At 42.9% G+C, this 13,172-nt stretch overlaps 1 protein-coding gene across 1 annotated transcript in view; it reads right to left on the bottom strand.

Annotated features, from left to right (window-relative positions):
• Positions 1 to 13,172, bottom strand: part of LOC126191621 (rotatin) — a 378,723-nt gene that overhangs the window by 37,173 nt on the left and 328,378 nt on the right. The window contains exon 27 of the mRNA XM_049932539.1: positions 3,495 to 3,699. Coding sequence (XP_049788496.1) covers positions 3,495 to 3,699 — 205 coding nt within the window. The remainder of the gene's footprint in view (positions 1 to 3,494; positions 3,700 to 13,172) is intronic.

The following is a 13,172-nucleotide window of genomic DNA, read 5'->3' as shown; positions in this document are numbered from 1 at the left end:
TTTCCTGTCTCTGACAGAATTACAATGTCATCGGCGAACCTCAAAGTTTTTATTTCTTCTCCATGGATTTTAATTCCTACTCCGAATTTTTCTTTTGTTTCCTTCACTGCTTGCTCAATATACAGATTGAATAACATCGGGGATAGGATACAACCCTGTCTCACTCCCTTCCCAACCACTGCTTCCCTTTCATGCCCCTCAACTCTTATAACTGCCATTTGGTTTCTATACAAATTGTAAGTAGCCTTTCGCTCCCTATATTTTACCCCTGCCACCTTCAGAATTAGAAAGAGAGTATTCCAGTCAACATTGTCAAAAGCTTTCTCTAAGTCTACAAATGCTAGAAATGTAGGTTTGCCTTTCCTTAATCTAGCGTCTAAGATAAGTCGTAGGGTCAGTATTGCCTCACGTGTTACAATATTTCTACGGAATCCAAACTGATCTTCCCCGAGGTCGGCTTCTACTAGTTTTTCCATTCGTCTGTAAAGAATTTGTGTTAGTATTTCGCAGCCGTGACTTATTAAACTGATAGTTCGGTAATTTTCACATCTGTCAACAACTGCTTTCTTTGGTATTGGAATTATTATATTCTTCTTGAAGTCTGAGGGTATTTCGCCTGTCTCATACATCTTGCTCACCAGATAGTAGAGTTTTGTCAAGACTGGCTCTCCCAAGGCCGTCAGTAGTTCTAATGGAATGTTGTCTACTCCCGGGGCCTTTTTCGACTTAGGTCTTTCAGTGCTCTGTCAAACTCTTCATGCAGTATCATATCTCCCATTTTATCTTCATCTATGTCCTGTTCCATTTCCATAATATTGTCCTCAAGTACATTGCCCTTGTATAAACCCTCTATACACTCCTTCAAACTTTCTACTTTCCCTTCTTTGCTTAGAAATGGTTTTCCATCTGAGCTCGTGATATTCATACAAGTGGTTCTCTTTTTTGCCAAAGGTCTCTTTAATTTTCCTGTAGGCAGAATCTTTCTTACTCCTAATGATATATGCCTCTACATCCTTACATTTCCTCTAGCCATCCCTGCTTAGCCATTTTGCACTTCCTGTCGATTTCATTTTTGAGACCTTTGTATTCCTTTTTGCCTGCTTCATTTACTGCATTTTTATATTTTCTCCTTTCATCAATTAAATTCAATATTTCTTCTGTTACCCAAGGATTTCTACTAGCCTTCGTCTTTTTACCTAATTGATCCTCTGCTGCCTTCACTTCTTCATCCCTCAAAGATACCCATTCTTCTTCTACTGTATTTATTTCCCCCATTCCTGCCATTTGTTCCCTTAAGCTCTCCCTGAAACTCTGTACAACCTCTGGTTTAGTCAGTTTATCCAGATCCCATCTCCTAAAATCCCCACCTTTTTGCAGTTTCTTCAGTTTTAATCTACAGTTCATAACCAATATATATATATATATATATATATATATATATTCCAAACAAATACACATCAGCAACAGACCATTTACTGGGCAATCAAGCACACTGAGAAAAATCTCTGAAACCATGTTGTCAATGTGGAATGTCAAGTGCTATTATTACAGGAAACCTCCAAACACTGCTTTAAATGAAGTTATATAATATTCATTGTTATGTCTTCCATTATGTATTCTCTACACTCCTCCGGCATTGTTTTCTTAATGTATCTCCTCTAGCCTGTCTTCCAGTGGGCATTTCTGAGACTGTTCTTTCTCATTCCTATGCAAGTCACCTTTTTTATGTGTGTATTTTCACACAGTTCTCTTTCTCCTCTCTTGAACTTCTGCAAATATCCTCATATGGCTAATGTACAACTGAAAGCAGTGGGTATATTGTATTTACCCTCATTCTCCCTCCAACTCCATGTCATTTGGAATTGTGCGTATCTACCTATCTAGGCAACCTAATCCCTGAATTATATGGTGGAAAGAGCAGAATTGTTGCAAGCCTACCTATAACACTAGTTCTCTAAATTTCTGTGATATGGTTTTGAATATCACTGGCTTTACTTGAATAATTCTCATTTAAGTTCAGTGAGTATCACTGTTACCCTATTCTATTAACTGTATGACATTATTATGCTTATAGCAACATACTTCTGAATTCCACTTATGTCTGCTGACAGCTCTATTTGATATGGACACCAAACAATGGAGCAATACTGTGGAGTAACTTATATTTACACCTAGTAATCCAGTCTCCTTCACTGACAGATTTCACTTTTTCAGAAGCCTCTACAAGTTTCCATTCACCTTCCTTACAACTGACTTATATGGACTGTTCAGTTTCATATCCCTTTAATAGTATTATTCACAGGTATTGTTACAATCACAAGATGTTGGGAAGCTTAACATTCACGCAATAATTAGTTGTATCTGGGTTTTACGGGTAATATAGTGCATTTGCTCGCACTTAAAGAGCTTCCTTTGAGGGTAGCAAATGAAAATGTTGTCCACTATTTTCTGCAGTTGCATACAATCAACCAGTGAAGGTCCTGCTGACGCTATTCATTAAATTATTACAAAATTACAAAGTAGTAGTAGAAGCTCTGAATAATAAAGAGGTACATACGTAAGACCGAAAACTCTGAATGTATTCGTCTGAAAGCTAGAAACTTCTTAGCCTTTTTTATGTGCTGACTAAACACTTCTGCTATTTGATGAGGGGTTACCTTTAATTCCTAAATTATTTTCCTTATTCCTTCGAACACGTCCAATGGACTTTCATTTCTGTTGAACATTCTATCAGTGAAAAATGTTTTGAAAGGATCATATTACTAAGAAGATAATCTGTATCAGGATTTCTTCATTGTTAGTCAATGATGTTCAATGCTTTTGAAAAATCTAGAAAATGGCATCTACCTATTCAGCTGATGTACTATTTGCAAAATATGGATGTGAATGAAGTTTTCTATGATTCTGAACTTGTTCTAGTTCTTGAAAACTTAGGATGTCCATTAAAATCATGCAACAGATGGACTCAGGTCTTTAACTATTCTTATAAACAAGAGTAGCTTGTTCTCTTCTTGTCACACAGGTATGGCTATTAGTGAGACATTCTCAATAAATATGACCTCGAAAAGGCATAATACTACCATGTATTCTATATCATGTGTGCATCATACCCACTCCAGGTAAGGTAAATACTACTACTAACCATTCCAAAAGAGGTGATGGGTGGGTATAGGCGAGGAAGGGAGAGGAAGGGGAGGAAGAGAGGGGGGAGAGCAGAAGTGGAGATAAATAAGGAGAGGGAGAGAAGATGTATTTGGGGTGGAACCATGGAGGAGAGCATGTCAAAAGGGTACAATAACTGAGCTATAATAATCAACTTGTAGTTTTGAACCTGCTTCGTTGGATGACTCATATTAGTAACTTGTAAGTTTGGTAACTAAATCTGTTTCATATTTTGGTGAACAACCTTCATATCTATTTCTGAATATTATTTTGAGCATAGCACATTTACAAAAATTAGCAGCAGCTGCATAATTCTGAACACTAATACTTACCAGAACCACAATCTGTTGTAAATGTACACATCAGTTTGAGAGCCTTTAATAAACATGCTGACTGAAATGAAAACCAAACCCACATTTTATGAATTAGATCTGCCATTCCTGCTTCGGATGCCTCCGATTTCACATTTATTGAGCCAAACAGGAAATTTGTGAGGAGCTCTAATAGTAATTCTACATCTCGAAGCACTGGTGCAAGCTGGAACAAAGAACAAATCAGGAAACACATTAAAACATATAAAGAAAAACTTTGACAGTGTCACATTAGAAAATGAAATTAATGATTAATGCAATTACATTCCTCTAGAGTATCTTCCGGATGCCTAGGAAATACGAAGCACAATTATTTGAAAAGTAAACCATAAATCGAAGTATGACTTTAAGTTTACACAAATGACCACTAGATGGTGCTACTGAGGTGTGACATTAGTACTGCTTTAAAATTTCTCATTTATTATTGTTAAAACAATGACAGTAAACAAGCAGTTTGTTTACTGGGAGCATTTAAAGAAACAGTTGAAGTTTTTTGATGGATAATTGTTTATGATGTTTTTTATAGTCTAACTAAACTACGTCCGCTGTTCGTGGTCTCGCGGTAGTGTTCTCGCTTTCCGAGCACGGGGTCCCAGGTTCGATTCCCGGAGGGGCTAGGGATTTTTCCTGACTCGAGATGACTGGGTGTCGTCTTCATCATCATCGTTCATCCCCATTATGGTTGGATGAAGGCAATGGCAAACCACCTCCACTAGGACCTTGCCTAGTAAATCGGTGTGGGTCTCCCGCATCGTTCCCCTACGCTCTGTAAAGAAGCGTGGGACTTCATTTCATTTCACAACTAAACAACAGTTCAACTTTTGGTAACCACCCATTTCCCCAGAAATGGTACAATTGCAGAATCTGATCATAGTCATCTGGTATAAGCAATAAATTACATGAATGTTGACCAAACTGTGTTGTTCCAAAGAAACATTCATGTTTTGTGCAACATGACTCAAGACGATTGGCCTGAGACTTATTGTGAGACACAGGTAGTATCTTTACGCATACTGAAAACTACAGAACATTCAACTTTACCTGAACATTTGTCTGTGAGAAATACCTGTTTTCAACCAATTCTGCACAATTTAACCAAAGCTTCAAAAGAAGCCCCTGTTAATTAATCTAGGTAAGAAATCACTACAAAGAAAAAAGGGGGAAGGGAGAGGGGGAGGGGGGGAGGGAGGGAGGGAGGGAGGGAGAGAAGAGGTCTGACTAAGGGAATGCAAAATCTATATACTACATTGTAACAGGATACGAAACATTATGTATTTGTACAAGCCAGAAAATATGTAACAACCAATTGTTTCAATATCCCAAGATGAATCAAAACCAGAAACCACTTCCAACGACAGCAGGTTTCTGTGGTCACATTGAAGAACTGGACATGTTGCAAGTATTGCTTGGACTTAAAGGGTCAAAGATCAGTTAATGTTGAATAGTGTCCAACAATTTGTTTCGCTGAAGGATACTATCATGGTTTAGGTTTTGCACAACTGGCCAATCATGCAAAACAGAATAATGTAAATACTTTTTAATTAATGAATAGCCGTGGTAGACCCATGACACTATCTTTTAACATATTCCTGGGTGGGGTACCCTACATGACGAGAATGAGTAATTTGTTTTGCCACAAGTCATAAATGAAATCAGGATAAACAAGCAAAAATGTCAAATCATTCTCAATCATGACAATACATGCTGTCCAACAATTGATAGTTTGATGGGGAAAAATCAGTGTCTTGTTGTTTGTTGGTTGGTTAAAAGAGGGGAGAAGGGACCAAACTATGAGGTCATGAGTCCCTTGTTCTGAAGGAAACAATGGCACAAGGGTGAGTACAAGACAATGAGACTTACAACAGAAAACAGAATGAAAGGAGAAATCACAACAACGACTGAAGGGCAACAAACACTTAAATGGACAAAAGGGGACTCGAGAACCACAAAGACGCAAGGAACAGGTAGAAGAGGTTAAAACAATGGCTAGCTGACCATGAGGATAAAAAGGAAAAGCCAGCCACTCTGCAACACGTTAAAACCATCACCCTGAAAGAACTAGGGTGGACAAAGGACATGTGCTAAAACTTAGAGCAAATGATAAAACTCACCCTCACGAATAAAACGTAAAAGTAAAGCTGCTGTTGAGGCATTGTCGTTATGCCAGTCCATCTCCCAAAGCCACAAAACCTTGAAGCATAATACTGAACGCAGATCAGTTTCAGAGAAGCGATCTTCATAAGCGGTTTCTACGTAGCCTGTTTGGCCAGCCTGTGGCAAGTTTGTTGCCTGGGATTCCAACGTGACCTGGGGTCCAGACAAACACCACTGAACGACTGGACCATTCCAGGGCACAGATGGACTCCTGAATGGTTGCTACCAAAGGATTACAAGGATAGCACTGGTCGATAGGTTGTAGGCTGCTCAAGGAGTCAATACACAGTAGAAATGACTCGCCTGGGTATGAGCGGATGTGCTCAAGAGCACAGCTCTGCAGTAAAAACACTCAGTCACCTGGCAAGGAGTGCTGTTCTATATGTACTCCATGAACATAGGAAAAGCCAACGTGACCATCAGCCATCGAGTCATCGGTGTAAACCATTTCATGGCCCCGGTACATGTCGAGAATCGAGAGGAAGTGACAGCGGAGAGTTGGAGAGTTAACCGAGTCCTTAGGGCCATGTGAAAGGTCCAGGCGAAGCCACGGGGCCTTGTTGTACTCCATGGAGGTGTTCGTGAATGAACCTCAAGTATAAGTGGTAAAGGCAAGGTCTCCAGTTCGGAGAGAAGGGATCGCACACAAACTGCAATTGTAAGCCCTGACCTGGGCCGCCAATGAGGGAGATGAACTGCTGTGGGGGAAAGGAGATGGTAATTCAGATGCACATGAAAACTACAAACGTGTGCAGCATAACTGGAGGGCAATTGTGCACGCCTAAACTGCAATGGAGGGACTCCTGCCTCCACAAGGACGCAGGTCACCGGACTCGTCCTAAAAGCTCCTTTTGCTAGGCGAATGCCACAATGGTGCACTGGGTCAAGTAAACGCAATGCTGAGGGTGCCGCCGAACTGTAAACCACATTCCCTTAGCCAAGGCGGGATTGAACAAAGGCTCTGTTGGGCTGCAGCAGTGTAGAGCGATCTGCACCCCAGCTGGTGTTGCTCAGGCAGGGGAGGGCATTGAGGTGCTGCCAGCACTTCCACTGAAGCTGACAGAGGTGAGTAAGCCAAGTCAATCGGGTGTCGAAAACCAGTCCTAAGAATCGATATGTCTCCACTAAGGTGAGTGGATCATCATTAAGGTAAAGTTCTGGTTCCGGATGAACGGTATGATGCCAACAGAAGTGCATAACATATGACTTTGTGGCCAAAAACTGGAAACCATGGGCTAGAGCCCATGACTGCGCCTTGTGGATGGCTCCCTGCAGGCGCCGCTCAGCAACAACAATACTGGTGAAGCAGTACAAAATGCAGAAGTCGTCTGCATACAGAAAGGTGAGACGGATGGCCCTCCAGCTGCTGCTAGGCCATTAATGGCCACTAAAAATAGAGATACACTCAATACGTAGCCCTGTGGGACCCATTCTCCTGGATATGGGGGGAACTATGGGAGGCACCAAATTGGACACGGAAAGTATGAAGCAACAGAAAACTGTGGATAAAAATCAAGAGCGGGTCTCAGAGACCCCACTCGTATAATGTGGCAAGGATATGATGTTTCCAGGTCATGTCATACACTTTTCGTAAATAAAAAAGGACGGCAACCAGGTGTTGGCATCTGGAAAAGGCTGTTCAGATGGCAGACTTGAGGGACACAAGATTATCAGTGGCACAGCGACCCTGGCGGAAGCTGCCCTGACATGAAGCCAGCAGGCCACATGACTCCAGGACCCAAACCAACCGCCGACACACCATATGTTCCAGCAGCTTACAAAAAACGTTGGTGAGGCTGATGGGCCGACAGCTATCCACATCAAGCGGGTTTTTACTGGGGTTAAGCACTGCAATGATGGTGCTCTCCCACCACTTTTGATGGAAAGATGCCATTGCATCAGATCTAGTTGAAGATGACAAGTAGATGTCCCTTGTAGTCAGATGAGAGATGTTTAATCATTTAAACATGGACCCGATCTGGCCCAGAAGCTGTGTCGGGGCAATATGCAAGGGCACTGAGGAGCTCCCACTGTGTAAATGAGGCATTATAGTGTTCACTTGGCATGTAGCGAACTATAGGACTTTCCCTTCCATCCGCCGTTTGAGGGTGTGAAAGGCTGGGGGTAGTTCTCTGACGCAGAGGCTCGAGCATAGTGCTCAGCAATCGCGTTTGTGTCAGTAGATAAGATGCCATTGATGTTAATGCCAGGGACACCTGTTGGGGTCTGGTACCCAAAAAGACATCTGATTTTTGTCCAGACTAGGGAAGGTGATGTATGGCACCAAATGGCTGAGACACATCTCTCTGAACACTCCTGTTTCTATCTTTTGATAAGCTGGCAAACACGGGCACAGAGCCGCTTAAAGGCTATGAGGTGCTCCAGGGAGGGGTGCCGCTTATGCCGCTGTAGAGCTCACCGACACTCCTTAATTGCCTGAGTGACTTCCGGTGACCACCAAGGGACCGCCTTTCACCAGGGGCACCCTAAAGATTGAGGGATCGCATTTTCTGCCGCATTAACGATTGTTGTAGTCACCCGTTCAACCATTACATCGATGTTATTGTGTGGGGGAAAGTCAATGGTGACCGCAGAGGTGAAAGTTTCCCCGCCTGCCTTGTTTAAAGCCCATCTGGACAGGCGTCCATGGGCCTGACACTGGGCAGTGACAGGAAGATGGGGAAGTGGTCACTACCACACAGGTCATGTGCTCTCCAGTGGATAGATGGGAGAAGTCCTGGGTTGCAAATTGTAAATAAATGGCTGAGTAACTACCGTGAACCTCAACGAAATGTGTGGTGGCCCCAGTATTTAAGAGGCACAGGTCGAACTGAGACAGTAAAGTTTCGACATCTCTGCCTCGGCCAGTAAGGTGCCACCCCACAAGGGGTTATGGGCATTAAAATCTCCCTAAAGTAGGAAAAGTTTAGGGAGTTGATCAATCAGTGCAGCTAATACATTCAGGGGTACTACAGCATCTGGAGGAAATTATACATTGCACACCGTTATTTCCTGCGTCGTCCTAATTCTGACAGCCACAGCTTCAAGAGGGGTTTGAAGGGGCACCGTTTCACTACAGACTGAGTTTAGGACATAAACACAAATTGCCCCAGAGACTCGATTATAGTTGCTGCGGTTCCTGTGATATCCCTTATAGTCACAGAGGGCAGGGGTCTGCATTGCTGGGAATCAGGTTTCCTGGAGGGCAATGCAGTAAGCAGGTGTAAAGCTGAACAGTTACCGTAGCTCAGCCAGGCAGCGGATAAAACCACCGCAATTCCACAGGAGGATGATGTCCTGGTGAGACTGGAAAGGCATGGAACATTCAATGAGGCAGTCTACACCTCAGGGTCACCTGCTACCACCAACTTATTGCCGGAGCAGTCTATATCCATTGTGTCTGACAGTCCAGCCAGAATATCCAACTTATCCTCAGACGCAGAACCTGTAGGTAGCGGTGGTGTGGGTGCCACCGCAATTACCTTGGTCTTCTTTTTGGACTTTTCTCGCTGCTCCTTGGGTTTCTCTGGCTGGGAGGGCTTCCTGATTCAGTCTCCGGGACTGGGGATGATCGTGAAGCCCTATGACCAGCTGATTTTGGGCACTTCAGCCACTGGTGGGAGTCATCTTTCCCATTAGCAGAAACCTGGGAAGGGAGTGACCCAACAGACCCATTCCTGGTGAGAGGAGCCGAAGAAGACTTATGCTTCTGTGGCTGAGAAGTGGGGACTGGTGTCCCCAAAGGTTAGGGGGGAGTGGGGGCAGTGCTCCCGAGGTAGGTGGTATGAGAGCAACAGGGGGTAAGTGCCCCCCACCATCGAGGGGGCAAGTGTAGCCATCTGGCTCTGAGAGATGACTGGAATTAGTGGAACTGATGGGGCTACAACTGTTCTCACAACGGCGGTGTATGAGGAGGTAATAGCCACAGGATGTAGGTGCTCATATTTTCTCTTAGGCTCAGTGTAGGTCAGTAAGTACAGGGTCTTGTACTCCATGATTTTCCGATCTTTCTGTAAAATCCTGCAGTCTGGTGAGCAAGGTGAATGACGCTTTCTGCAGCTGACACAGATGGGAGGCGGGACACATGGATTATTGGGATGTGATGGATGTCCACAATCTTGACATGTGACGCTGGAAGTACTGCGGGAAGACATATGGCTGAACTTCCAGCACTTAAAGCACCGCATCATAATGTGGAGATATTACAGTGGTAGACCATCACCTTGACCTTCTCGGGTAGGGTGTTATCCTCGAAGGCCAAGATGAAGGCACCGGTGGCAATCTGATTATCCCTCGGGCCCGATGGAAGTGCTGCACGAAATGAACACCTAGCCGCTCTAAATTGGCATGCAGCTCATTGTCGGACTGCAAAAGAAGGTCCCTGTGGAAGATAATACCCTGGGCCATACTTAAGCTCTTATGTGGTGCGATGGTAACGGAAACATCACCCAACTTGTTACAAGCGAGTAAAGTCCGTGAATGGGCAGAGGATGCTGATTTAATCAGGACTGATCCAGATCGCATTTTGGACAAGCCCTCCACCTCCCCAAACTTGTCCTCTAAATGATCTACAAAAAAGTGTGGCTTCTTCGAAACAAAGGAGTCCCCATCAATTCTTGTACATATGAAGTACAGGGGTGAATAAGGTTCGCTGTCATCCTTAGCCTGGTGTTCCTCTATGGTGTGGCCAGGGAGGGGAATGACTTAGGGTCGTACTTTTTTGCATTGTACTGAGACCTGGAACGCTTAGAGACTGCTGGTGTTTGATCACCAGAAAGTGATGACATGGTACGCTTCGTCGCTTGTCATCCGCCTTGATGCTACCCACTCTGACCAGAGGCCCTCCCCACGGGTGCTACCCAGCCGCAGCAAAGGCCACCTGGCAGGATGGCCATAGCTGGGAGTCTGGACCCCCCAGGATGACGGGCATCTACTCCTTGGCATACGTGGGGAGTTACCAGTGGAAGCATCAGCAGAGCGAACCCTGTGTTGTCAGAGGGCTACAACCAACAGGGAATATGGCAGCCCCACCACAACAGACTGGCTACCGTGCTGGATATGAGGTGCAAAGACATCCATGGTCATTGTTGGCGCAAAAAATGACACTGCATAGTGCATGGTGGAAAACGCACCCAAGAAGGCATCCTCGCCCAAGAGATGGAGAATGAGCTGGACTGCAGTGTGATGGCGGGAAAGTGGGCTAAAGATCTCAAGGCATGATGGGCATGGTGCATCATGTAAGACACCATTCCCCAATTGGCTCACTGTTCACAGAAATATTGAAAAATGGTCAAACTCTACAGGGGACCATCACATAAAGGCCGAAACGTGTGCGACTCCTTTTAGTCGCCTCTTATGACAGGCAGGAATACCTCGGGCTTATTGTAATCCCTGGACCTGCAGGGGGCATTGTTGTTTGCGTTCACCAGATTTATTGCACGATGACATCTCTTTATTCCACTATATCTAACAAAAAGTGTGAAGAGAGATTTCCATCATCTCAAGAAGCTGTTGAATCCTTCCAAATCCATGGTCTGAGGTACTAACATCAGAACAGAAAAATAGTTTCAGAATTGATTTGAACATATATGAAACACACAGATGATTTGCACAAAAAATCTTTCATTGTTTCTATAAAATCTTGAAAGATGGCCCTAGTAGATACTGGTAAATTAATTCGTAACTTACAGTAATCTGCTTCCAAATAATATTTGTGTGCTATTTCAACAAGACAATACCTAAAACTTAATATGTCTGTGAGAGTGGGGCAGTATGAGAGTTCACATCAAGCAAGGAATTACACTGGAAGTAGAGTAATACCGGCAAGGATTCCGAAGTTGGGACAGATCGCTTTAGATAAACAAGACAGTATTCCACAATTCCCTACGGCTCTTATGCTCTACCTCAACATGTAAATATTGTAATTGTCCATTAGTCAGCTTATCTTATAGCAATCTTAGACACTGTTGATATTCATCATTGTCACTGTCATTGAACAAATATCAACAGTGTTTAGGGCTGCAATAAATCAGGCCAACTGGTGGACAGTAGCAATATTATAGCAATCCTAGACAATGTTTATACTATGAATCAGCTTTATGTATTATTGTGGCTGACAGGTCCTACTGCAGGGAAATGCGAGGAATAGTAACGATCATTCTAGCAGGAGTTTTTTCAAAGGAAGACAGGAGAGCGAACAAATGATAAGGGCACTCACTATCCCTTGCAACTGGAGAAAAATTGCCTAAGAAGGCACAGTATCAGTAATGCACACATCATGCATGCGGAGGAAATAGTAGAAGCCATTGCATACAAGACACGAGAAAAACTGTTCATAAAACATCCTGGCAGATTAAAACTGTTTGCCAGATCAAGACTCAAACTCAGGACCATCATCTTGTGTGGACAATTGCTCTACCTACAGAGCTACTTAAGCATAACTGACGACTTACCCTCACAGCTTTCCTTCCACCAGTGTCTCATCTCCTACCTTCCAAAATCCGAAGCTGTGAGGATGGGTCATGAGTAATGCTTAGGTAGCTCAGTCAGTAGACCACTTGCCTGAGATAGGCAATAGCACATTCCACTGGCAGGGTGAAAAATTCATTCTAGAAATCTATTCATAGTTCACACAATTTCTTGGAATACCCTTACAGTGGTCAGTCCTCTATTAAAACATTTAGAAGTATAACAATCTACTAACAGCTGAGAAGAAAGCACAGGTCACACACATCTGCGAGAAGGATAAAAGAAATGACACACAACCACTATTCAATATCATTGATATCCACAAGTTGTAGAATTTTAGAAAATTTAGAACATATTCTGAGTTCAAATATAATTTGGCATGTCGAATGGAATGTCCTCCATGTCAGTCAGTATGGATTCTGAAAACAACGATTATGTGAAATCCAGCTTGTGTTTTTCTCAAATTATATCCTGAAAGCCATAATCAAGTCAGTGAGGTAGATGCAATATTTTTTAGCTTTTGAAAAGAATTTGACTCAGCACCGTACCAACACTTATTAATGAAAGAACAATGGTAACAGATATCAAACAAAATTTATGACTGAGCTGAGAATTTCTTGTTGGGGAGGTTGGAGATTGTTACCCCAAATGGAGAGTCACCAACAGATATAGAAATAACTTCAGGCATGTCGCAGGAAATGCTTCAGGACTCTTTCTAATTACTGTTGTATATTAATAATCTGGCAGACAATACTAATCTCAGGCATGTTGTCTATGATTCAATTATCCATAACAAAGTAATGGTGCAAACGTTGGCAACTCTATTGTTTAAGAAATGTAGAAATGTAATATTGTAATCTTCTCAAAAAGAAATTAAAATAAATAAATAAATAAATAAATAATTGTAGGTAAAGCAAGAGTGTAGACTACATTGTTTGGGTACTAGGAAAAAGCAATCAATCTGTACAGGATGTCGCTTACAAAACAATCGTGTGACCTCTCCTATAATACTGTTCA

Source organism: Schistocerca nitens, chromosome 1 (genome assembly GCF_023898315.1).
Source record: "Schistocerca nitens isolate TAMUIC-IGC-003100 chromosome 1, iqSchNite1.1, whole genome shotgun sequence".
NCBI classification, from domain to species: Eukaryota; Metazoa; Arthropoda; class Insecta; order Orthoptera; family Acrididae; genus Schistocerca; species Schistocerca nitens.
The sequence above is the reverse complement of the archived record's forward strand: the minus strand, read 5'-3'. Positions and strand labels throughout refer to the sequence as shown.